Source organism: Vitis riparia, chromosome 5 (assembly GCF_004353265.1).
Source record: "Vitis riparia cultivar Riparia Gloire de Montpellier isolate 1030 chromosome 5, EGFV_Vit.rip_1.0, whole genome shotgun sequence".
In the NCBI taxonomy this organism is placed as follows: domain Eukaryota; kingdom Viridiplantae; phylum Streptophyta; class Magnoliopsida; order Vitales; family Vitaceae; genus Vitis; species Vitis riparia.
In genome coordinates, this window is record NC_048435.1 from 4966106 (window position 1) to 4993271 (window position 27166).

A 27166-nucleotide genomic window follows, 5' to 3' on the forward strand; every position below is an offset into this window, starting at 1 on the left:
AAGGTAAAAATAAATAAAATCAAAATACAAAGCTACAAAATTTAAATTAATGGATAGGTAACGTGACGGAATTGATTGTAATTTTTCCGACAAAATATGATTCTTAGATTGTATTTTCCGATGAAGACCTCGTCGACAACATGGAAGCATTATTAGCGAATTCCGAGGAAGGTGAGGTAAGAAGGAATCGAACACCACGCGCCAAAAAGCGCGTTGAAAAGAGATCCACTGGAAGCTCACGCAGGGCGGGGCAAAACCGTCTGTCTTGTACAGACGCTGATTGCCAAGAGCTCAACATGCAGAAGAGGGCTTAAGCACTTGTCCTTGGAACTGGGTTTGCGTCAGGTTGCTCTGTTCAACCCTTGGAAACTCCCAGTTTCTTCTTCATTTCTTCAAGTTTTCATTCAATCTCAGTTTTATTGTTGCTTGTTTGATTTCTCAGTGGAGAATGTCAATGGATAAGAAGACTGTGAATCCGGAAGACGGCCTCTGTGTCAGGTAATCTTTCGAGTTTCAAGCTTCATTTTTTTAGCTCCCTTTTGGTTTCTTACCTCAGATAACAAAAATGATGGAAAATGAAGTTCAAGGTTTGAGGTTTTTCAGGCGAGGGAAAAAGGGGAAAGGGGATTCTTTTTTCTCGGAAACAAAAAATCCGTAAATTCTTTTACTAAAGCAGGTAATCCTAAGTTTCAGGTTTTTCAAGTGTTTGGGAAGTGCTCATTTAAGGAAAAAAAATCTGCAAACCTTATGATGAAATCAGAAACCGAGTCTTTGAGGTTGTTCAATTTGTGGGGGCACTGATGTGTGAAAGAGACGAGGAAAAGGGGAAGGGGAAGGGGAAGAATGCATAGTTTACATGTTGGTTGAATTTTGGACTTTACCTACTTCTGAGGGGCTCAGATTACTCTTGGCATGTGTTCGAATTGAATCTGGATTATTTGGATTGTTGGAAGAGATCAACCATTTCATTTGTAGGTCTTGTTTGTTGAATGAAACCCATTTTACTTCTTACAATCCTGCCAAAGCCACTTTTAGTATTAATTGTTTTCTGGCTACTGATACGTCATCATTGTCTTGCCCAATTGCAGGAATTTGGAGGATGAAGTCCCGCTTGGCTCTCTCAGCCCAATTGATAGGTAGAAAAACCATGTTCACTGTGATTTAGTGGTATGTTTTATGTCTCTAAACATTCCAGTGAAATGCATCTAGTGCAGGAAAAGAAGGGAAATTTTACTGAACTATAACAGAGGGAAGCACAATGTTAGGCACTCGATCATTAGGGAGCTACAACACAAATAATAAAATCTTTATAAAATCAAAAGAATTTAGTTATAATTAGAGTAAAATAATTTGAGATTCCTCAAAAAATGAACGCAAAAAGGAGTAAATTTTGTAGAAATTTTTACCAAAGTGTAATAGAGGAATAGACGCATGATAATGAGTAAATTGTGCCAAAAACAGATGTAAACTGATTCTGCCTCATGTGGCCAACATAAAAACCCTTGAACTCCTCTGTTCCAATCCCACCAATCTAGAGAGATGGATGACAGATTTTGCTTCCCCATCATCAACTTTGTGACAATGACTTCATACTCTTTGCTGTCTTTCTTGTGAGTGGCATGGTTAAGAAGGATTTTACCTGTTTCATCAGATAAAAATTGATAAATGACATTCATGTCAGGTTGCTTTAGGACAGAGCAGTAAATGGTGAAGTTCTCATGAAGCAGAAGAAAATCCATCTTCATCTGAATTGGCTATGTGGGAGATTGGGAGAATTTGAGGACATACAAATTAGCCATGTCTGTCAGTCCAAGAAAAGTCACGCTGACCCTCTGCCTTTAGCATCTTAGGAACTTTATGATGTTTATTATACATGCATTAGTGTGCTGCACTTATGTCAAGCATTGTAACCCAACAATTGTTATATTGATTAACTTTATTTAGGCTACAAATCAAGTGTTAGTTCTTAAAACCCTGACATGGGGTTGTAGCCCTTAGCATTGCATCGATATTGCTTATAAATAATTAGAGGAATTGGTATTGTTAGAAAAGCTCTTTCATTTCTCCAAGCAGACACAGCTGGATACCATGGTTATATGAGGAAAGAATATCATTGTTTGGGGAGCATTAAAATATTTAGCAAAGAAGCTTATGAAGATGGGGATCCTTAAATTCTATGTGTAAGCTTCACTTTGCTTTTCAGAAAAATCAAGAGAATCTTCAATTAGTCCTTTTTTATCATGTAATCCTTAGGAAAAGGAACTTGTAAGCTTCACTTTGCTGTTCAGAAAAATAAAGAGAATATCCAATTAGTCCTTTTTTATCATGTAATCCCTTTGAAAAGGAACTTTTAAGATCTGGATTATTCAAGATATTTTGTACTTGTGGTGTTTATGGGTTATATATGTTTTCTTTCAAGTGCTGATGCATCTAAATGGCATTAGGTACAGTACACCTCCCTCAATCTCTTCTCAGCAAAAGAACGAATCCATGGAGGCTGATATTCCCAATGAAACTAATGGTTTCACATCTGGCATAAAGAAAAATGATCTTGATATCTGTCCAGTTTCTCCTCTTGCTTCTGGTGAAGGTCTGCCGTATGCTCCCGTAGATTGGCCAAATCCAGGTGATACTTGGAGCTGGAAGGTGGGGAGGAGAGTAAACAAATCTGGCTTCTATCAGGATAGGTACCTTTTTCTTCCAAGGCGTCTTCAAAACTCCTCACATAGGAGAGAGAGTTTTTCAAGCAAGCTTTCGCTCAAACGATATGTTCAAAAGCAAGACCCAAATATCAACATTGCTGCGTTTTTTGGATCATTCAGTTGGAGGGTCCCTCCAAAAAGAGGTAAGCTTTGATTTGATGGTGATCATTTATCTTTGTTGTAGGAATGACATATTCTTGATTTGATATATACAAGCTTTATTTATTTGATGTTGTTTTGCTTGATGTTTATATACATTGTGTTTTCTTGAATAGGAATGAGGAAGAAATTCAATCTTTTGTAGTTTTGGTAGAACTGGTGATTTCATGGACTTGAAGCCTTAAATCACATTTATTGGTTATATAGGAACTCCAAAATGCATGGATGATTGGGATAGTTACTTATGTTATTCATTGAGTTGCTAATATAGGTCATCCTATTGTCAGCTACTGCCTTAAAAAGCTTACAATTCATTACATGTTCTCCATTTTACTGGATGATTAATTATATGCATTCTGTATTTACAAGGACAGTGAGAGTTTCTCACACTATTTTCAATTGTCATTTTATTTATTGATTTATTTTTTTGTGGAAGGGTTTTAAATCACCGTTATGTGTGATATGCTTCGTGTCTATTTAAACGTAGAGGTCTAAATTAGAGGATGTGCAAAGATTAGTATTCTTGGCCTTGGATTAATGCTGTATTGAGGTACCACAGATGATAACAGCATTTTATTGTGAGAAGGTGCCAGTTGGCAACTCCGTAAGGAGTTCTAGCATATCTTTGTAGATACTAAAAAGTGATCATTCCTTGAACACATGCAATAGCATTGTAGGAGTTTGGTGAATTGAATTATATTTATGCTCACCTTGTAACTAATAAATGTTATCTGCAAAGATTCCATGACAGCATGATGCTTGCCTAATTTTTCTAACTTATCATTATTTCATAACTTGTGAATCTAAAAGTGGTTTTCTGAGCCTGCCAAGGATAAAAGAAAGCTTGGAGTGGCTTGTTGGAAATACCCACATAATGCTAAAGAGTTTTACCATGGGATATTGACGTAAAAGTGGTTTTTAGGTCTCCTATGTATGGATATTAGTTGCCAATGGTTGGTATGTTTAAGCTCTTCTCAAATTGCTTTCATGTTGCCACTTTTTTTTTTTCTTTTTTCATGAATTGAATTTTATTAAATATGATTATAGGTTCTATCAGCTTTGGGCCCAAAGAAATTTGTTTTCATGGTCTCCCATGTAGAAAGATCCGAGTATACATGTTTCTATCAAACACGGACATAGTTCACTTCCCTATGCAAATGTTTCAATGAATCTTTTAGTAAGGTTGTGTATATGTTTGAGATCTGAAAACCATGTTTTGCATTTTTTTGGGTATGGTTTGAAATCTTCATCGTGGAAGCTCTCTCTTCACATGGAGGTAATTAGTAATTTCATGAACCGTGTAATTTCTTGTGTTTTGCTTCTGATTCTTTGCACTATTTATTTCTAGTTTGCAGTATTTTATGGACCCTAACCATAAGTTTGCATGCAATATCAAACTATTGGAACTACAGTTCCTTTGTGTAGTCATTTCAGGGAATGCTATTCTGTGACCTTTGTCTGTCATAAACTTTAAGGTGGTCTCTCCTTCTTATTGATTTTTAATTTCATCAGGTTTTTCTACATAGTTAAGACACTATGCTGCCTACGGTTATGTATCAAATATTGATTGAAGTATCCAGGGTCAAGGTTCATTGTAATCTCAACTGGAATTCCAATATCAATTGGGAAAAATCATGGAATAAGGAGCAAAACTTGGAGATTTTTAGGCGAACCCTTGTAAAGTGTCAACAGATACATAATGCATGATTCAGAGGTAAAATATTGGAAAGAAAAAAATATATATGATAAGTATGTGGTTTGCATGTTGAAAATATGTCTACTGCTGAGATCTAAAGAACACAAGCAAATGTAATATTATTTAAGTTTAATTATTTTATTATGTGAACATTATAAAATCTTTTGACAGGATTGATTTGTATGTTACGAGTGCAATACATAGATCCAGTACCATAACTTCCCCGACGGTTCAAAAGCTTTGAGTCTAGATATCTTCTCAAAATGTCTCCTCTGACACCACCTTTTAGCTTCACCACAAATTCTAAAGAGGTGGTTGAAGGTTGGTGAACCTTCTAGCTTAAAGATGTAATCATCCAGGCATGTCAAAATTCTTAGGTTTAGTTTCATTAAATGAGAATTGGAACATCTTGATTCTTACCATGACTTATAGTGAAAATTGTTGATGGCCTACAACCAATTGCTCTTATACGACAAGTTGAGGGAACAAAATATTGCTGATTAGGGAAAAATTTAGGCCTCAAGTGATGGACAGCATTGCTTTCTGAGGTACTCTTTTTAAATAAATCTAACCACTTCCTCCCACAAATCCCCTATGTTGTTCGAGATTTGGAATGTCTAGCGTTCTTGGACCTCCCTTGTTATCAAAAGGCCCATAGAAGTGTCGATTTTGGCTTGCCCTATACTTCCGAAAGAAAAGTTGTTACTTTTGACTGTTGATGTTCATTTTCCCCTTCAGATAAATGCTGATGATTTAATAACTGGTCTGTGTTGAACATGCGTACTTATCTTTGTTGCAGTGACACCTAGTTCTATTACTCTAGAGTTATGTCCTCAGCCAGGAAAGGAAGTTGACCAAGAAGTGAGAAAAAAATCCCCTTTCACCTTACCCAGAAGAAAAAGGAGAGCAGCTAAATTGCCTGTAACAACCATATATAAGCGACACACTCGACAGTCTACAAAATGGTTTACCCGATTCAATGCTGATGATACAGGCATCATTGATTTGTGTTCCCTGAGCAAAGAATCAGAAACAAGTGATCCAACAAACCAGGATTTGAGAAGTACCACTGATTTTGAGTGTGATCAAGTTTCTAGCCACCAAGTTCCCATTTCTCCTGCAGGTAGTTTTGTTGCTTACTGCAACTCCCCTGTTTCCTGTGATGTGCCCCGTACAGAACTCACTCAAGGATCAGAAGACAAAGTGATTCCTGAAGATTTTGATAACTTTGTTGATTCTCTGGATGATATGCTGGCTCAGCCTCTTCCTGAAGCACCATTATCCCCACCTGCAACTGATAATTATCAAGCTTTTGAAGACGAAATTGCAGAGGCTCGAATAAAACTTTCTTCCTTGCTTGCTATGGATTTCCATCTTTTGGTTTCCTCCAAAGACCTAAAAGAACTTGCATTGCTGTCATCCAAGCTTCAGAAGGATCCTAGCCTTAATGCTGATCAACTTTCTAAACTAAAGCTCATTGAAGAAATTCCAGTTACTGGTAAGGATTTTTTGGAGACCATGCAAATCATAGAGGAAGTTAACAAATTCTTTGCCAACCTGACTTCCAGCATGGACAAGGCTACTTCACTAAGGAATGAATACAATGCATCAAAGGAGGATATAGCCATGCTACAGGTTGATATAAATTCCAGCTTATCAACCTTAGAAGAAATTGATGATCAAATTGCTAAACTTCAATCCCGACGAACTGAGCTGAGTACTGCTCTCAAGATTAAAAATAAGGAAGTAGCTAAGTTGATCTCTACTCAGAGAATGGTAGCTGATTCTCTTCCCAAAGTTGTGCATGAGGTTCAGCTTGCAAACTCTAAAAAGCTAGAATGGGAGCAGAAGAAGAAAAATGCTTTGAAGCGAGAGGCCGAAATCCTTGCGAAAATTGCTCCTCTCAGAGGGTTTTCTCTTTGAAGAATGTTGGAATGAAGGAAAATTCTGGGGAAGAAATAGATCCATCCTGGGACCAATTTGTTTTATGATGTAGTTAATTCTCCCCCGGTAGTAGACTCTGTTCTTGTAGTAGGTACTATGACATGATTTGAAGCAATTATCATTCATGCACTGCTTGCTAATTAAGAGGCCTGTCTGCTATTATTGAATATCACATATTTCAGGAGCGATCAGTTGTTGATGAACAAGTAAGAATTGCCTCAACAAAAATAGAATCTCAAATTATTAAAAAAAATTAAGATCCAAGAAAGTAAATGACATTTGGTCGATAAAATATAGAATAAAATTATTTATTATTTTTCCTATATATATATATTTTAAAGAACACAATCAAATGGAGAATCTTGTAAGGAAAATGAATTTTGAACTTCATTGCAGGGATTAATGTAACATATTATGGGATATACTTTAACCCTTGTAAATTTTAAATGTATACTAAATTGGGTATCGAGCGAGCCACAATTTGTGACATTTTCTAACACATTTGAATATCAATTTCATAAAAGAATTGAATTCACTCAAGTTTTTCTTAGAAATTTAAGATTGTTTCAAGTTTTATCTTTTAAGGGATGTCAAATCCGATAAAATTTTAATGCAAAAAGCTGTTTATAGACTTGTTTGATTTTCATTTAAAGATTAATATTCTACATTAATTATTAGATATTGGACTTGCACAATGCCCTCTTTTTGTTAAACTATTTATTGAATGTATTGTACACCATCCGACGAATTAAAATCATTGTAAATCGAGCATTCTCAATATTATAGTTTTTTTACAAAAAAAGAAATCATATGATATAAAATTAATTTCATTAATTTTTTTTTAAGATTTCAACTAAATATGTTTAGTTTTTATGAATTTGAAATTTCATCAAATATCTTTTTTATTATTTTTAGTTTTTATTTTCATTCACCTCTCCTCTCACTCAAAATAAGATATACGATGAAATTTCAAAATTACGGGAATTAGATGTATTTAGCCAAAACTTTAGAAAAGATAGAATGAAATTAACGATTTCTCAAGGATTGAATCAAATATATATCAATCTTAAATCTATAGTATAAATTTTCATTTCATATTTACATTGCTTCACCCTCCTAAATTTTAATAGAATTTCCACATTAATTAAAAATGATTTTTGAAAATATACTTCTAAAATCGCAGATGATCTCACGCGCGAAAATGGTACAGTACGCTTCCAGATATCACGACCACCTGGATTATGCTGCGGCAGGGTAGAATCGACATTTCATGTTTCCGTATAGTTTCGGTAGTTTTAAACGCGGTATCACGTCCAATGCCGTTGGGTTCCTAGGGTTTTCTCTCATGTTCGCCTCTCATGGATTTCGCCATGGATTGTTTCCTCTGCCAGGTCTTCTGTGGGGACTCGCATTTTCTCACTCCATACTAGAATATGCTTTGCTATTTATTTATCTTTCAAAGATTGAGTGATTTTGATTACTGTTTCTAGGTTTCATAATTCAAAATCTCGTAGTGTTCTTGTTGTTGTTATTATTGTTATTATTATTTTATCTTTCTATGAACTGAATCGGCTTTTTCGTTTCTCAGGTAATATGATTTTCTTCTGAATTGGAGTGGATGCGCTGGAACCTCTGATCGACCTCCTCCAACAACGGGTTTTATCGAGCCGAGTTGGTCTCAGGTGAAGCTTCTATGGATTTAAGTAAGCATGCAGATTGGATGAAAAGAGAATCAAGTTCTCTCAGATTGATTGCGGAGATCCAATAATGGTTGTTTTATTTGTTTAGTGAATCCCAGAAACTATATATGCACACAATCTGACAGCATGTGTTAATATAAGAATATTTTTATATTACTGCAATTTATTAATTTTACAATTTCTAAAGAAAAAAAATTCAATCACAACATTTTCCTAAAATTATTTTCAAATATGAAATGAAATTTATTTTCTTTTTTCGTTTCTGTATAAAAGTTTTGTCTTTATAGAGCTTAGTATCTAATGCCATTTTAAATTTTCATCTTTTTTAAGAGAAAAGAAATCTGTTTTCTTCTTTGAGCGGGTCTTTTCCTATTGTGGTCAGTGAGGGCTGGGAAAATGATGAAATTAGAAAGTTGAAATCTGAACATGCTGTATGGACTTGTCCATGTCCATAGAAATATATAGTCATGCCTGTATATGATTTTGGTGGACCTATTTTTGTGGGCTTCTTTGATGGATCTATACATTAAAATGTCATATTTTGTTAAGTTGAATTCATCATTAATTTGTTGTTCAATATTTATTATCTTGGACTTAGTTATATATTTCTACGTTTACCTTTAATATTTATCTGTGTGGGGTTCTTAGTTGGAGTTAGGCAACCATGTTAGATGGTGAGGCGTCCACATTTGAGGTAGAAGTAGAGTGGAGTAAGAAGTGAGAGAGAGTTGGGGAAACTGCAGTGATCCCATATGAGAAACTCACATGTTCAGAAACCACTTATTCAGGGAGAATCCTTGGAATTTGGGAGAGCAAGTTAAGTCCTATTTTTTTATTTTTTTTTTCTATTGTAAAAAAAAAAAAAATAGAGTATTTTATAAAACTTTCTGATGGTGGTGACACATCTCCCAGGCACTGGCGAAGCCAACATCCCTCTCATGCTCTTTGAAGCAGAGTACGATTCTTCTTAACCATCCTCTAACGGTGACAATGTGTTTTTCTATGTCATATACAACAATATAGTTCATACATTTGGTTTAGGAAATTATATTTAGATCTGAATGACTTATGATAATTATGTTGACACCTTCTCTAGTCCTTAAGGTTTTGGTCAACTAACATGATCAATCCTCTAACTAACTTGGCCGATGATGCCATTTTCCAAGTTAGCTTTTCTTATTAACACTATTAACGAAAGATTTCTCCAATGTGCTAAGATTGCCCTTTGACTTTTACCCTTCTCTTACAAAAAAGATTAAAGGAAAATAGAGTTGTTCAGCCACACTTCCAGAAAAGCCGCTGCACAAGCTTACTCTCTGGTTGGAGAGATGGCCTCAAAAAGCCACAGCTACAAGCAGCATCCAGAAAGTCTTATGGCTGGTTGAAGCTCATACATTGTACACAACCATGGATGATCTATTAAATAAAAATAAAACAAATGAAAGCAATGTATATGTTTGTTAAATAAAGGAGGATTTTATTTTATTTTATTTTATTTTTTTAAAAAAAGAAGAAAGAAAACCTTTACTCAATGATTTTAAGAGCAAAAATTTCCATATTCTTGCTTCCCTACTTTGCAAATTAAAAGAATAGTTTGTTGTATACTTCTTGTGTGCTTTGGGGTACTCTGTTGATTTTTCTTGTTTATAATATTCTCTTGCTTTACTCATAAAAAAAGGTTAGAAGAATAGAACTTAAGTCAATTGTTTTTTTAATAGACAAATAAAGATTATTAAGCAGCGGCTAACAAAAAGGGGTGTACCCTATTTACATAGGTGGTTTACAAAAGGCTTCAAGAAGAAAAAAAAAAACTTCTAGATAGGACAACCACCATAAAGACCTAATTATCCATTATTAAGGTTATTTGAGAAATCCAACTATGTGTAATTCTTTTGACCACTGCAAAAGAAATTTAGTGAAGATCTCCTTCAACCTTTGATCTGTGTCAGCTTTTCCTCATAGAAAATCCTTTTGTTATGCTCTCTCTACATGTATCAAAACAAACATGAAACCACTTCAATCAATTATGGTGAATTTGAGACTTATTTTGTCTAAGATTAAAGGGCTTTTGTTCCAAGATCCAATGGATCACATAGGGATAAGAATGGTAATGCAAAAATAACCATAGAGGTTTGAATTTTGGTAAATTTTCCTTTTATGCTAGACATATATACTATGCCTTTTCCAATCAGCCTGTTGGGGAGTTTTTATAAACTTGTAGCAAAAGTTCTAGATAATAGATTGAAAAGGGTGGTTGGTAAGGTGGTATAAAACAGTAAGAATGCTTTTGTTGGGGGTAGATAAATGTTGGATGCTGCTTTGATTGCAAATGAAGCTATTGATTTAAGGAAGCATAGTTCTAGTGCAGGCTTAGTTTGCAAACTGGATATAGAAAAGGCTTACAATCATGTAAGCTGGAAGTTCCTTCTTTCAGTCTTAGAAAAAATAGGTTTTGGCCCCAAATGGAGGTATTGGAACCAGTTTTGCATTTCCTCTATGAGAATAGCAGTTCTTGTTAATGGCAATCCCACAAATTTTTTCCTCAATCTCTTGAGGTTTGAGGCAGGGGGACCTTATTTCACCTTGTCTCTTTGTGTTGGTAACGGAAGCCCTCAGCAGCTTAATTGTAAAGGCCGAACAAGGAAGGTTCATTGGAGACTCAAGTTCCACACCTTTTGTTTGCCGATGATACCCTTCTTTTATGAGGATGATGTAGATCAATTGAAATATTGGAAATGGACGGTCATTTGTTTCGAATTGGTGTCAGGCTTGAAAATAAATTTGCAAAAAGGTGAAATTATTCCCGTGGGGGAGACGGAGGATGTTAATAGAGAAACTTCTCTTTTTGGAAGCAAAGTAGGAAAGGTTCCTACTTCTTATCTAGGTTTACCCCTCATAAGCGTTGTGGTGCATAGGATTCGATTGCGGAGAGATTTAAAAGGACATTGATTGCTTTGAAAAAACAGTACCTATCCAAAGGAAGAAAACTAGTTCTTATTAGGAGCATTTTTTGAACTCTCCCTATCTATTTTATGCCCCTCTTTGTAATTCCTAGAAAAATGAGGATTAGATTAGAGAGAATTCAAAGAGACTTTTTATCAGGAGATTTGGGAGATAGGATAAGGATTCACTTGGTAAAATGGCCAAATATGTGTAAGGCTAAAATTTTTGGAGGGTTAGGGCTAAGAAGGCTGGACTGTCTCAATCAAGCCTTGCTTGGCAAATAGTTATGAAAGTTTTCTGTTGAGCATGAGAGCTTGTGGAGGAAGATCATTTGTGGAAAATTCAAGGAGATGGAGGGGGTTAGACTATTAGAGGGAGAAGGAATTCCTTTAGGATGAGCCTTTGGAAGGACTTTAGAAAAGTGAGGGAATAGTTTAGCGTTAGAACTTTTATCCAGATGGGAAATGGTAGCCATACAAGATTTTGGTGGGACATTTGAGTGGGGGACATTAAGCCAAAAGATGTTTACCTTACTCGTTTTAGGATAGCATCCAATAAAAATGCTACAGCTGCAGAATTATCGGAAAGAGAAGGGGGAGGAGGGGGGTATTGGAAAGTTTAATTTAGAAGACCCTTCCAAGATCAGAGGCAGAGGAGGTGAGTAGGTTTTTAGGATTTCTTTACTTGTTAAAAGAGTGAGAAATGAGGACACTTTATTTTGGAAAGAAGATAGGAGGGGAATTTTCAATGTCAAGTCATATTATTGTTCTCGAAGGGTGGAGAATAATTTAATTTTTCTTGGCAAGGAGATTTGGGGATCCCATGCTCCACTCAAAACTTGCTTTTTTGTTTGGGAAGTTGTTTGGGGAAAGATCTTAACTATAGATACTTTAATGAAGAGGGGATGACAAATGGTCAGTGGATGTAATATTTGTAAAGACAGTGAAGAATCAACCGATCACATTTTGATTAATTGTGACAAGACAAGAGAGCTATGAACCCTTTTTGTTAGCTCTTTTTGGTTTGGTTCGTGTATTTCTAGGCTTAGTGAGAAATCTCCTCTTGTAGTGGAAAGTTAAAGGGTGTCAAAAGGAGAACAGAGCAGTTTGGTGATTAGCTCCTATTTGCTTATTTTGGTGTATTTGGAAAGAGCTCAACTGAAGGACCTTCAAAGATGAAGAGCTTTTTGACCAAAGATTAAAGGATTTCTTCATTCGGATGCTTTTTGAGTGGTCTAAGGATTATTTGGAGTTGGAAAACCCCTCTATGTTGAATTTCCTAGATGCTCTTTATTGTGGTTAGCTTTGCCTTGTTAGTGTAGACCATTTTTGTTTGTGGTTTGCCTTGGGTTGTTTCTGTGTATACTGCTTGTATATGTAGGGTGCACCCCTCTTTTTTGGCGTTTCTTAAACATGATCTTGTTGTCTATAAAAAAAAAAAATACGATGCTTTTTATTTTCCTTTTTTTTTTTTAGCTATACAAATCCATTTGAGGAAAAAGGAAGGCAAGCGTTTTAGCCATGGAAACCTTTGGTTTTGGGTTACTTAAGAAGGATTTTTTTCTTTAATGTTTATTTTTATTTTCCTTTAATACACACACGTGCATATAGTATGATTTTTTTTTTTTTTTTTTTTCTTTTAGCTATATGAATCCATTTAAGGAGGAAGGAAAACATGGGTCTTAGCCAATGGGTGTAAACTGAATGGTTTTTAGGTTCCTTAGGAAGAAGGTTTCCTCATTTTTTTTTTTTTTCTAATGTTTATTTTTTTTTTTTGGAAATTTGATCGTTTTGGAAAGGTTGAGGAAGATTATATATATACATATATGTGTATGTGTGTGCATGCACGCACACATGCATGCATGCATTTATAAATATGTTTGCTCTGCACGTCCTTTATGGATATTCTTTTTCTTTTCTTTTATCCATTTGAGGAATAAGGAAGCTCTGGGTTTTAGCCATGGAATCCAATGGGTTTAAACTTTTTTGGTTTTTGGGGTTCCTTAGGGAGAAGGTTGGTTTGTTTGTTTGTTTGTTTTTGTTTTTTTGAAGGTTTATTTTTTAATTTTGCAAATTTCATAGTTTTGGGAAGATTGAGGAAGATTTCCATGGTTGCTGGTGGTGGTTTATTTATTTTTAATTGGAATAACAATTATGTCACCATGTAGTTTGAAATTTGACTTTGATTAAATATCTGTTTGCTGTTTTATTTATGATTAGGATATATGGGTGGAAGAAGGGGGGATGAAGGAGGGAAGAACAAGGGAGGGGAGAGAAAGGCATCAAAGCGCCAACGTCTTGACGAAGGGTAATTTCATCATGTCATCATTTCCATTAGTTGTGTTAGTCAACAAACTGCATTCGGGAGTGTTAGCGATATGTTTGAAACCTCAATAGGCGCAGTGTAATTTTTAGCAACCTTTGATGGTTTAAGTTTAAACTGGTTGTCCTTTACACTTCATCCCCGGTATATTTATGTGCTTTGTATTAAGTACGCATTCTTTTTCATTTGTAACACAACATAGAAAATTAGGAACATTTTGTATAATTGGAAAAACCCAATGAAGAATTTGACCATGTTAATGGGTAAGGAGATCATTGCCACCTTCTAATATGTTGGTTATGCCTTTGCCCTCAAAACAACACCGTGATGCATTTGGTGGAGGTGAGGGGAAGAGAGTGGAGGACTTTCTATAACCTTCCTAAGTGGGCATCTTGTGAATCTTATGATACTCATGTACCCGTGGTTGACTCTTTAGTACATCCAAGCTATAAGCATTCTCAGAAACCTATGATATTAAATAAATATACCATATGTGCAAAGTGGGAAAATGTAATATCATTCATCAATGGAGTTAAGTGCCTTGTAATTGAAACCTAAAAATTGGCCAAACAATGCAGTTCCATCTAAGCAGTCAAATGGCAAGTCTTAAATCATTGATGAGGATGATGGATGGAATATATATATTCTAGAAATAATAATGCTGGAATTATATAGTTAGGTAAGTGATATAGTTTTTCTAAGCAGAATAATGTTTCTCTACAAATAAGAGTACTAAAAATCTAGAAAGTTTTGTGTTTTTCTTTTCATTGGGAATATATGAACTTGAGGACTGTTCAACTCATCAATTGTACTAGATTCATCCAATTGGTGGCACATGTTTGTTTTTTGAGGAATTTAATCATTTACTATGTTCCTTTTTATTTCCTTCAATTTCCAAATAAGAAAACTAAAATTATTTTATTCAGAATGAATATTATTTTTCAATATGCCTCTCTAATTATATCTTCAATGTAATATTCCATATAAAAGAGAACTGAAGAGATTTGGATCTTTAAGAACAGTCTGTACTTGTGGCATTGGTAGATTATTATACCATGTTTATTGCTAACTGTTAACGATATCTGAATGGTATTGGGTGCAGTCTAGCATCCTCTATCAGTACTCAGATAACAAAGGGGCCTATGGAGGTTGAGCCTCATGAAAGTAATGGGAGCACAGCTGGGATAAAGGACAATGGACTTCATCTTTATCCAGTTCCTCTTCAAGCATCAGGCCAAGGTTTACCATATGCTCCTATAGACTGGCCCTGTCCAGGTGATGTATGCAGATGGAAGGTGGGGAGAAGAGTCACTGGTTCTGGCTATCATTTGGATAGATACTTGTATCTTCCAAGCCGTTTCAGTAAAAAGAGTTTTTCAAGCAAGGTTGCCCTTGAACAACACGTCCGAAAGGAATTCCCTGATACAGATATTGATAACTTTTTTAGGTCTTTCAGCTGGAGAGTTCTCTTTAAAAAGACATCTTCTACAAAAGGTCAGTTTTAATTTAATGTTCTTCTTTTTTTTGTTATTTTAAAAAAATAACATCTTATCCATTTAGTATCTCACCTTCAGTTATGTGGGGTTACTATCTTTGATATTTCTGTTATATATATGATATTTTCCCATGAATGGTGATGGTCATACTTGCTTCTGTATGCGAAGTTGTTTGATCTCTAGACTGTTGACCAGACTGGCAGTATCAAGGACTTGGCATATCATGAGTAGCTGAGGTCCCACAATGGCTCTCAGAAATTAGCCCGTGTGGCTTCTAGATCAATGGAGCCCAAGTTTCAAGCTCCAGATAGGTTACACAACTTTTTATAGTAGAGCCAAGTTCACTAGTTTCTGTAGTTGTTTGGATAGTTTGAATTAGCGAAATCAGCTTTCTGAAAGCCAACCACAATTTGCATGCTATCAAAGTGGTTGAAGTGGGTTAGTGTTCATTTTGTATTATCATGTTTCTTTATCTTGATTTGTGTTAAGTGTGTCTCTAGGCATCGCTATGTCAGATTTTTTTTAAGCCCCATTATCTTAGGACGTAGGAACATGGCTAAATGAGCTAATTTCCGAATTGTTCACATTCAATACCTGTGACTTGGTCCACATGAAGTGTATAATAAAATTATAATGTGCAACGTGAACCTGAGATTACTTGCAGTTGAACTAGGACATCATCCTTCTTTGTCTTCATGGCAACCACCTTTTGGGTACAACCATAACCAATAAGCATGTCAGACACATATCCTGTACCCAAACGCTTTTGACCCGATGTCTGAAAAGATACTTCAAAAACTTTATAGTGCCAATTGATAGATGATTTATTTCACATCTTTTGTGTTTGCTTGGATATGTGAGAATATGTCTCATTGTTGTCATAGTCATACTGTGGACTTAAGAAAGGGGCATCATGCTATTATGTATTTGTGTCATATGTGTTTTGCAGCACACTTTTAACTGTGATGTGTGAGTTATGGGATATATGGGGCTAAGATTGATGCAATGGTTCTCAAATAAGTGATTATTACTGTGAGAGGGTCAGATAATTCAACCTAGTTCTGGTGCATAACTAAGACCTGTTTAACAAATGCTTTTCTTGAAGCTTGATAGCAACATTTCAGAAGTCCAGGAATATGTGGTGTACTGCACCTTGTAACTTGCAAAGGCTTCAACATAACATCATGATATTTGTTTTTCAACTTATGTTTTGTCTATTAAAGACAGAAGGTGAACCTTAGCGACATGTTGGATGGTTGTGATCATGCCAAAGAGTTGCATATTGGAAATAGGGTTATCACAGGTGATTGTTGGGTTGTCTTGGCTATCAGGCAAGATGAAGCAATGGGTGATCATCTTCTGAAGAACCAGGAAGGATGTTGTCAAAGATGTAGAAGCTAGGCAATTGCTTCAATCAATATATGAACCTAGGCAATTGCCTCAATCAAAATACTGACATGATATCAAACGCCTTTCTGAACCTGAGATGATAGAGTTATGCTTAAAAGTTAGTGCCTTGATATAGAAAGTTCCAATATCCAAGATCAATATAGATGATTGGGTTGGATAAATTTTTTATAAGGTGATGCCTAGTAATCCTTGAAAATTAAAGAATTGGAAATTGAAACTTAAAAGCTAACCAATATGAGTCAATGAGAATATTGATTATGCATAATTTTACTGATAAGCCAAAGGATAAAACGTATTAAAAGGCACCTCACAAAAAAGGGGGTGCTACCTAGCACACAAGGTATACAAGACGCTCCAAGGCTAAAACAAAGAACTTAAAGCAACCTATGATTACTCCATACTCGAACCATCTACAAAATCAAGTAAGGAGTAGTTGATTTCTGTCTCAGAACAGCTTGACCAAGCAAGTGAAGACTTAAAAGTAGTCTTTAACTGCCAAAAAAGATTTCTGAGAACCGTCAATGACTCTTCTATTTCTTTCTTGTCTAGAACATGCATAAAAGGGTTATCTTCCAAATCAATTGCCTTCTTTACCCAATAAATCTACCGTTCCATCCATGAAGGACATCACAGACTTTCTCTGGAAGGATCCATGTCACCCACAAAATAGAAAACACCAAAGACCAAAGTCTTGATGACCAATCACAATGGATTAGAACATGATCTGCCAATTCTTCTTGTCACTTGCAAAGGCAACAACTCACCAAAGTCCACCTGCTTTTCATAAGATGGTCAATCGTGAATATTTTGTCCCAAGTTAGTTCCCAACCAAAGAAACTAACCTTGGATGACACCTTAGAAGCTGAAGTCTCTATATCTGGGAAGGACAAAGGAACTTCAAAACACAAAAACTTGTAGGACTTAACTGAAAATATGCCTTTCTCAAATACCTTCCACACCAACTTCGCACCAGAGTTGATTACAAACTTATTTAAAGATTATGATTTTAAATGATGGTGAACATGATGTTATATTTTTCAGTATGTATGTATGTGTGTGTATACTACGTATTCCTATCTATCAACTGCACTCTGATCAGCTGTGAGAGTACCTTCAGTTCCACCACCACCCCCCCCCCCCCCCCCTCCCCCCCCCCCCCCCCCCCCCCCCCCGTTTTTTTTTTTAATCAAAACTTTGAGCACACACACTCACACTTTCTATCATGCATTGGCTTATCACCTTGACATTTCCCTTGGCCTTTGATAACACTATTTGAAATTAGTTTATAACAATTTCTTTCTGACTTCTAATTACAAAAAATTGGTGGATTTGATCTTGTTTACGGTTTTGGTGGTGTACCAGAGTCAGGAAAGGAGGGAGAAGAAAGTTGTAATGGGAAATGATGAAAAATATTTAAAAAGGACTTTTTTTTATTGTCTGGATCTTCACTAAAATTTCTGATACTGATGGAATAACATTCTTTTCTTGCTGATCAACACTGTCAGGAAAATGGAACTGGGAACCTTGATTTTTCCCAAGAACCAGATGCAGGGAAACTGGAACTAAGAACCTTGAGCACCTGTTGGCAGTTTTCCATTGTGGTTTGGGGGATTTCAACTTAAGAGTGAGGGCAGTGGAGTCAGGCTGTTATGATTTCCACTGATTTTTTTAGCCCATACAACGCCACATTTTTTTTTCCTGATAGGCTAGCCTATACGATGCCACGTGACTTGCAATTTAACTATTTTTTCTAGCTCGTCACACGTGCCCCTCAAACAGAAAGGATCAAACAAATTAAGAGTATATTGAAATGAGAATGAACACCTTCAATATACGAGGACTCCTCTATCTTTGCAAGGTCATTGCATGCCATCAACTGGTAGAACTCATTTCTTAGTGATGAATCATGTTGTATTCCTTAATATAATTCTAAAGTTTTTGATATATCAATCTTGTATAGTTATGAGACAGACACACTGAACAGGTGTGTTTTGTTAGCTTCTCCTATGAATCAATCTTGTTTTCTCCTTGTCAGACTTAAGTAAGCTTGGAATGTTGCCATAGGCAGCAGCCATCTCCTGAAGCTAGTATCTGCTAATAGGATTAGTTGATATTGGTTACCTCTTCAAACTTCAACCTCTCGTCGACAGCTTTTGTAAATCAAAGATCTCTAGCTACAAATTTCCCTGGTACTCAGTTATATCAATTTAATCCAAAGTTCTACCTTCCAGAGCCAAAATAGATCGAGACAGTCCATGGTCAGCAAATGATTGTCATGCTCAGTTGCATTTGGAGTGTGAATTGATACTGCACATGTCATAGACTATAATAGTGAACCTCTTTAGTACATTCTGCACGTCTCGCATTTGTGTCACCCATGATTTACCCATTCCTTTGTTATATTGACTTCAGTACTAAGATCTTATGTGCCACATGACACATCATGTCAATATCTGCACTCAAACTTGCATTTACCAATTCATTTTCCAGCATTATGCTCTTTGCTATTTGAGCATGTCATCAATAGGATTGACTAAGTGAGTTTCCAACACTCTTAATGGCAAAATTCAATCATACTTGTTTTTGCCCAGAGTCTATACTTATTGTAAAAGAATCAATTTCATTTCCAATTTCTTGCAGATAAAGCTTACACAAAATGGTTTCTTCAGTCCATAACATATATTTCTTTCCTTAGCACTCTGCAACCCTACGCTTCTCAGAACACACACATGCATGCTACAGATCACTGCATGAGAATGATGTCTTCACATCAAATCTGCTACAGAAAAAGTTCAAACATAGCTACCATGGTTTATATTGCATGAATGGATTTGTGATTTAATCAAGGGGAGAAAACTTTATTTTAGTCAGCACTTTTGCCATACCCAACCCGTAGCAACTAATCTTGTTTTGAATTCTCCTTTGTTCTTGATTCTTCTTCTTAAAGATATGTTAGAAATGGGTTTTTGTACCTTTACTGTGTAATGACTTCATTTCTTCCAGTACAGCCCCTTTCATTTGTTCTTGTAGACAGCAGTAGCATCCTATTTAGAATGAGGGTCACCACTAAACAAACTAGCGCAGAAGGAACCATATCGTCAAATCTATGGCAAATTGTTATTGTCCTTGATCCTTATCCTCTTTTCTCTACTCACTGGCGGCTAGAGTCTAAGCCTGCTCATGTTCTGCCATCATCATAATCATTTGTGGTTCTATATGACTTACTTGAGATGACAACAATACTCTGGGTCACCTCATTTGGTTATGTGTGGGTTGTAGCTTCTGCATTCCTCTTCCCACATCTATCTCTTTATTTCTCCCTTCCTTGTTTGCCCCCTCCAGTGATCCTGTCCTTGCACTGGGCAAGTGGATTCGGAAGCCTGTAATAACCTGTTACTCCTAGAACATCCAAGATATAAATGTCCTTTACTTATTGTTCATACTCGAGGAAATTGCTGCAAAAACTACTTGTTCTTGAGAAATTACGGGTTCTCCAGAGTTCTACTGCATAACTCTCATGACACATCATATAATACTTAATAGGTGAGGCAAAATCTAGTGGCACTTATAGCCATCGTCTCCCACTTCTCACATTGTTGCCTTTTAGATGTTTTTTACCTTTTTCTTACAGTGTCTTGAATAAGCCTCTTTGAAGTGATCCTGTAATGATTACCTTTCCCTCTAACTACGTCACCTAAAATATGAACTTAGAATACTTCATCGACATTGTAAGCCCCGTCAGAGGTCATTGGAATTAAAAACCTATGCTCACAGGACTTGTGGGAAATTGTTGTTTCAAATACTATCATGGTATAATCCCATCAACCAACCAAAACTAAAAAATCTAAGTCCTGAAAATTCATTCCCAAAACCCTCTTAAATTCTTTGATACACTCCAACCTCTAAAACAGTCTGAAAGGTTTAAACTTTATCTAAATCATGGAACTAGTAAGTTATAAATGCTGTCTCATAATTTCAAGAGATTCATGCCCATTCAATCAAATATTAAAGACAAGCTCTCGTGTCATATTTGGATTTAAAGCACATATAAAGGAGGTAATTATGGCAAGAAGTAATAAAGCATAGCAATAACCTTTGATTGGAATTTTTTTACCCTATCTCTTCCTGATGTTGTCAAAGTTGGAAAGATGGTTTTCCTAATGTTTTTCTCCCATTTTTCCCTATACTATTCTTTTTACCTACAAATTATTTGAGAATGCATTGGTTTGCTCATCAAAAGTCAATCCTTTGTCTGAAGGATGGATGATTGAACTGCTTTTCTCAAGTGTTATGAGGTTGTTATCTGTGGATGTCATAAATGTCATTTATGGTATCAGGGTTTTTTTAATTTTCATTTAATGATATCTTCTTAAATCTTGCTTACTGATGTTTCCATACTGTAGATCATGAAGAGGACTGTCCTAGAGAGGTAGCAGCACAATCCAGGCCTGATTCCCAGTTGGAAACTGGGGGTTGTAAGGCCGGAAATAGATTGTGCAGCAGTTTGGCACTAGCAGCAAGGAACACGCATTTAGCAATGAATTGTGATATTTGCTGCACTGAACCTTCGTTCTGTCGAGATTGTTCTTGTGTTCTGTGCTGCAAGAGTATTGCCTCAAGCTATAGTTTCATTAAATGTGAAGCACCAGTGAGTGAAGGTTATATATGTGGTCATGTTGCTCACATGGACTGTGCTCTCCGATCTTACCTGGCTGGGACAGTGGGAGGGAGTATAGGGTTGGATGCTGAGTACCATTGCCGGCGTTGTGATATGAGGACAGATCTGGTTTCACATGTTGCAAGGCTTTTAAAGACCTGTGAATCAGTTGATTCTCGTGATGATATTGAGAAGATTCTAGGTGTTGGCATTTGCATCTTACGTGGCTCCCGCAAAGCAAGTGCAAAGAAGTTGCTGAATCAAATTGAATTAGCCATGACAAAGGTAAGATATCCTTGCAGAATAGATAAATATCTTTTCCTCTTAGAAATTTTTTTCCTTTCTCCTTTTCTATATTTTCTAAAACTAGCCACACAACCATCTGATGATTACTCAGCTTAAAAGTGGGACTGCTGTTGAAGATATTTGGAAAGCGGAAGTTGACACCTTGGCTCTTCCAGCAGGTGATTTTTCTCTTTATCACATCCTATTATTGGGAAGTTAAACATACTAGTTCCAGTTTGGGGTCCTTTTGGATGTTACATTCAAATGAAGTTGTGAAGAGTTATTAAGTTTGAAGCAAGGGTGGGGATTCCAGTTATATGAGTATCGTGACCCTGTTGATTCATTTCTCATTAGCCACCTCATCCTTGGGGGCCTGTCATATACCTGGCATCATCTACATGGGCTTTGCTGCTCTTTTTAAATAAATTATTGCTCATAATTTTATTTTTTTTTAATTCATACCTGGTAAAGTATACCTCCCAAGATTTGCCATTTTCTCCTAAGAGAACAGAATTGTGCATTCAAATGTTATGGAAATCAAATTGGAGTTGTTCCAGTTTCATATGATGCACAAGTACCACTTGTCATTCTCTGTTTTTCATCATCAGCAACTTAACTAGATATTCAAGCATTATAACCCATTTTTTTTTAAATAAAAAAGGTTTATGAGATACTTGCATTTGCTCCCCCTGTGTGTTTTTATGAGCCTTGGAGCTCTCACTCTCTTCCTATGCATGTGTGCGCTCACATGCATGTCTTTGTGAGTTGGAGCCTTGGATATTATTATCAGTTTTATCCATTTTGAGTATTGATCTGACTTTAAATAAAAATTTTTTTTGAATTTTTACAATTGGAGCAGGATCATTTCATGGAAAGGATGCTCTTGAAGTTGCAAATCCCCAAACCACTCCAGATGTTCACATAATTTCCAACCAGGGGTCTGAATCTCAAAGACTTGACGATGAGATTGATAAAGTTCTCCAGGCACTGAGAAAATCACAGGTCTCTGAATACAAGATTGCAGAGGAAAGGCTTTATGCTCAAAAGAGTCATCTTCTAACTCTGTACAAGCAGCTTGAAGAAGGCAGGTCCCAACTCTCAAGAGGCTTATCATCAGCTAGTACATCTGCCTTACTTGATGCTATTGTTAACACATCAGATCGGATAAGACAGGAGGTGAAGAAACTAAGAGACATGGAAAAAGTGGCCAAGGGTTTTGGAAAAACTCCTAAAGGAATACTAAAGGAACACTTTACTTTAGAAGTTGAAGATTGATGCCAACCCTTGAGCAACCATGTTTGTTGGCATTCGTTGGTTGTTTGTGTTAAATGTTTGTAAATATATTTGTTTTCTTCATGCATGGGACTGGTAATTGGTATGAGTTTCAAATAACAGCCATTTGTAGTCCGAGAGATATCATACACATGAGAACCTGTAGTTGAATTTTGTTGTAATTCACAGCCACCGGTAAAAATTTTGGTTGATAGAACTGGTCCTGTGGCATCCTTAGCTTCGCTTAGCTTAGCTTAATATATTTATTTTATACATTTTATTTCTATTGGAAAATCAAGACATAATGGTTTTCCTTTGGGATAAAGGTATGGACAATGTCAAATTTATCATCGAAAAACTTCTTGACAAATTCAACCGTTTGTTCCTCAACTCAAGAAATTCGGGTCCCACAGATGTTAGCAAAGTTTATCACTGAAGGAGTTGAATTACCAAATCGGAGAATCAATTCTCTGAAGCAAGGAAAGCAAAAAATTGGAATACCGTATTAAATCATTTGCTTTACTTAAGAATAGATGTGCCCTCCTCTAGTACGAGAGGAAAAAGAAAAGCAAAACGAAAGGAAGCCCTGAAAAGTCTATTCCAAAAGCTCAAAAAAGTTTGACACTAGTACTAACAAGTGTCTCATTCCCCTACTCGCAAAGGAGAGGACCATTTGAGTTGTTTAGACCTTCTTAGAGAGAGAAAAACAGACGCTTTAAGCCCTTGATCGAATTTTCCAAGCAAAGAGTATACAAACTTTTCTCTTCTTGGATCAAGATGAGGGCTATTTGCACATATGATTATCTATACCTGCCAGTTCTGATTGATCTTTCAATGCACACTAATCAGGGATTTATTTTAAATCAATGCATTTAAATTTTATACTCACCCTTTTAAGGATAAGTTTGTATATACAATTTTTTTTTTGATATTTTTAGAAAGTAGGTCCATCTTTTGAAAAAGTTTTCAAGATAACTTCACACTTTTTCATTCTTCCAATCCTCTCCATTCATTTCAAAATTGCTGAGTTACCAGTTTGTCGTTCTCATGTTTTAAGCGTAAGTCTCAGTGAAATGTAGTTGATTTTAGTTTACAATTTTACAACAACTTAGACAATTAAGTCAATTAAACACAACAATTGACAAGATTAAATTCAATTTTTACTTTTTTTTTCTCCCTGGGAACCAAACAAGGTCTTGAACTTCCTCACTACTCCAGCACGGACAAACTGGGTATCTGAACTTTAAGACCCCACCCCAATCCAGTATTCCAGTCCCTCAAGGAACCTCAATCCCGTCCGTATCACGTCTTCTAGGGAAATATACATGACAAGCACAAAGCACATGGTGACTGCAGCATCAGCAGTGGATTTGGGAATAGTCTTTTGGATGGAATAAAGTCCCGGGTGCCCCCACTCTCTGCAAAGAATCTGAAACCCTTGCCATATAATTTTACAAACTCATCTTTCACTTGACAAAACATATGGAGGTTGGAAGATGTCAAATGACCCAAAAGAAAAGAAAATAAAGTCCCTCTTTTCTTCCTTTGTCTCCCGCATTTCAAAAAGAAAGAAAAAGAAAAAAATCCATGATACAAGGAAAACTAATCAACAAAGAGAGAAAAAAAAGAAAGAAGAAAAAAAAAAGATGTCAACATTTAGATTTCAATTGTCCCACTTACACTTTCGAAGAAACTGATTTTCCAGAATTGGGTTATTTACTTCAGAAGCATTGTTAGTTTCAGCGAATAGAGCATCATCTTCCCTAATTAGATAAAATGGATAGATATGGTTATTGGGTGTCACATACTATTTTACCAGGATTACGTCTAATACAGACAGCTAAGGTTCATTACAGAGAAGTGTGAATTGAATCTAAAATAGAACAATCCATAAAACAAGGCCTGAAATTAATTCCCATTTCCTAGTTTTTGATATTACTGTTTTGGTGAATTGCTTGGTTCACTTTCGTACCTAAGACCCATACCATAACATAAACTGCAGCACCATTCATAAAAACTTGAAATGTAACAACGCTGGCACTAAATTTAATTGTGAGAAAATAGTGATTTAGGTTTAAATAAGATGGGGAACAAAGGGTGTGTGTTTCAATTAAGAAAAAAACATTGAGCAGGTCAAGCCATTTCAAGGAAAACTTGGAACTTACATCACCTAAAATTTATCAATGTACAATGCCCAAACAAGTTTCACAAAGTTCCATCTCAAACACCTTACAATTTCAAATGGCCAGTTACAGGAGTTAGTCATGCACAAGAATCATCCTGATCACCCGGCAGACCAAAATGTAGTCATGTTAAACAATGGACATCCATAGTAATTTAAGGTCAGGTGGTGAAAATTGTTAGCAAGAATCACTTTTTGTCCAACAAATATGGATCGTCCATAGATAAAAGTTAAGAACAAAGTTACAGGAATCACAAGCAAAAAATATAGTCAAAAGGTGGTTATGGATGATCAAGTCATTTAGGACAAAAAATGGGAGAGAAAAGAAGATCATAATCAAAATGAAAGGTCATGAGTATAAAAGTATACAATAACAAGAAGGACTAAAGGGTTGGTAAGATAATGTTGTTTATCATCAGTTTGCAGTTACTTTAAATGCTAGAAAGCATCTTTGAATTGCTTATGAAAGATAAAACAAAGATCAAACACAATCCATAGATTACACAACAAACCATACTCTTTTAATGTTGTTTATCATCAGAAGCATATATTCTTAACCATTAAGTCATTAGAGGACAAATTCTGGTTAAGGACCCAATTCTGCTTCTTGGATGTTAAGATACACTTCGACCACTTTCCAGAGATGGGTCTTCTCAAGAAGTGGAAAACAAGCATTATAGATTTGGTTAAACGCATTATTTGTCTAAGAATCAAATGCAACACGTGAATGAAAACCCCTGTCTACCTACAAATTATTCTACTCAAAACCTAGAAATCACTGAAGAACAAAATCAATTAAGCAATGCCTTGGCAGGAGCCAAACATGTCATGCACCAACAACAAGCTATATCTTCATTGATTCTCAACCCGGAAAAAGCATACCAAAAAAAAAAAAAAAAAAACTAAAATACCATCAATAAGGCTTAAGCTGAACTGCATTTTGAATTAAACAGTAATGGGCAAGAAAATCATTACAGTACGACCACAAGTCGGCCACCAACACCACCTCTCAGCTCCCCACCACCGCCGCCGGCACCCTCCATCCCCACACATTTGGGCACCGTCACAACCAGCTCTCCGTCCACATACACCGCGCTGGCCAGCTCAGGCCGCGTCGTCGCCGGAAGCCTAAACCTCCACATATCGAGCTCGAGCTCATCCATAGTCAATTCAACAACATCGCTGCCCCTAATCACAATCTTGGTAACCCCAGGATGGATCTCAACCGTGTGTGCCCTAATATCGCCGATACCGTCTGTGACCGCAACGAATCGGAAGCAGTCGGAGGACTCCTCGACGGCCACGTCGGCGTCGGACTTGAAGGGCAGCTCCAAAACCCTGCTGAAGATGTGGGGGAGACGCCGCAGCTTCTTCTGGGTGCTCCCCATTAGCCTATCTCTAAGAGGGTCTGAGAGATTAGAATTGATTTCATATCTGAATGTTATGTTTCTCTTCTTTTGCACTGGGTGTACCTTCATAGTTTCTCACTAGTTTTACCTCCAAACTAGAATTCTCCCAAAATCAATTTCGCAAACAAGTGGTTGCAGCAACCGTGAATAATGATATGATAAGGCGTTGATGAAGAATCGAGGATTACGGAGAGATGGATGATGGAGAAAAACCCGTATATATAGATAACAAAAAGAAAAGATAAAAACTTGATTCCAGAACAGCGAAAGGGAGAAAAGCTTTCAGGAATTTGAGAAAGGGTGGAGAATCAGGAACCGCAGAGACAAAGCTGGAAATGGAAATCCACTCTTTTCGGTTTGGACTTTGGAGAGGGTAATGGGGAATCCCATCCCTGCACAATTAAAGAGGAAGCAGTTGGGTGTCTATCGCTCCTGTGCTGTTTGATATTACCATAATGCCCCTCCATTTTAATATATAATAATAATCATAAATACATTTCAACTTCTTAAATTTGATGGTGTTTTACATTTTGCACCCTCCTATTCAAAACACATCAACACCCAATACTTTGTCTGAAATGAAAAGAAAAAATAACATTAAAAATCACGAATATTGATATGAATATCTCTCAACATAAAAAAATTAAATTAATAATTAATATTATTTAATGATATTTAAAAAATTTTGCTTTAAGATTGTTAATTCAAAATTGATTTTACTTAAACTCGAATCATCGCTCAAATTAAGTATAAAAAAGAATAATTTCTTTTATAATTTTATGAAAAGTTTTTAATTAAGGTTGATGGACAAAATATTGAATTTTGAATGTATTTAATAATAATAATGTTTAGAGTTTGAGATGTGGCCATCTATGGAAGATCAAATATGGTAGGTGGTATTTTGTATCTTCCTTTGCCATAAAAATTGTCTTATATTAGCATCTTTGAAGAAGATTTAGAATTTAATATTTCATGATCCTCCCTGTTAG

The 27166-nt window shown here is 36.0% G+C and overlaps 3 protein-coding genes across 9 annotated transcripts; 2 read left to right on the plus strand and 1 right to left on the minus strand.

Moving 5' to 3' along the window:
* Positions 1–181: 181 nt before the first annotated feature.
* Positions 182–6685, plus strand: LOC117914390. The gene is made up of 5 exons (XM_034829726.1): positions 182–345; positions 443–498; positions 1089–1136; positions 2445–2845; positions 5357–6685. Exons 2-5 carry the CDS (start codon positions 449–451, stop codon positions 6478–6480), a joined length of 1623 nt encoding a protein of 540 aa, XP_034685617.1. The 5' UTR covers positions 182–345; positions 443–448; the 3' UTR covers positions 6481–6685.
* Positions 6686–7802: 1117 nt separating this feature from the next.
* LOC117914389 lies at positions 7803–22861 on the plus strand. Of its 7 annotated transcripts, none has more exons than XM_034829720.1 (9): positions 7803–7892; positions 8090–8204; positions 8850–9017; positions 9114–9156; positions 13364–13451; positions 14569–14960; positions 20776–21314; positions 21427–21493; positions 22174–22861. In XM_034829720.1, the coding sequence occupies exons 3-9, from the start codon at positions 8967–8969 to the stop codon at positions 22587–22589; spliced, it is 1596 nt and encodes a 531-aa protein (XP_034685611.1). In that variant the 5' UTR covers positions 7803–7892; positions 8090–8204; positions 8850–8966; the 3' UTR covers positions 22590–22861. The 7 variants fall into 7 exon arrangements, with proteins under 7 accessions (XP_034685611.1, XP_034685610.1, XP_034685613.1 ...); XM_034829719.1 differs by having other exon boundaries at positions 8090–8183; XM_034829722.1 differs by having other exon boundaries at positions 8090–8183; positions 20785–21314.
* A 2682-nt stretch (positions 22862–25543) lies between these two features.
* LOC117913853 lies at positions 25544–26577 on the minus strand. The gene has a single exon (XM_034828930.1). It carries the CDS (start codon positions 26244–26246, stop codon positions 25740–25742), a length of 507 nt encoding a protein of 168 aa, XP_034684821.1. The 5' UTR covers positions 26247–26577; the 3' UTR covers positions 25544–25739.
* Positions 26578–27166: the final 589 nt, after the last annotated feature.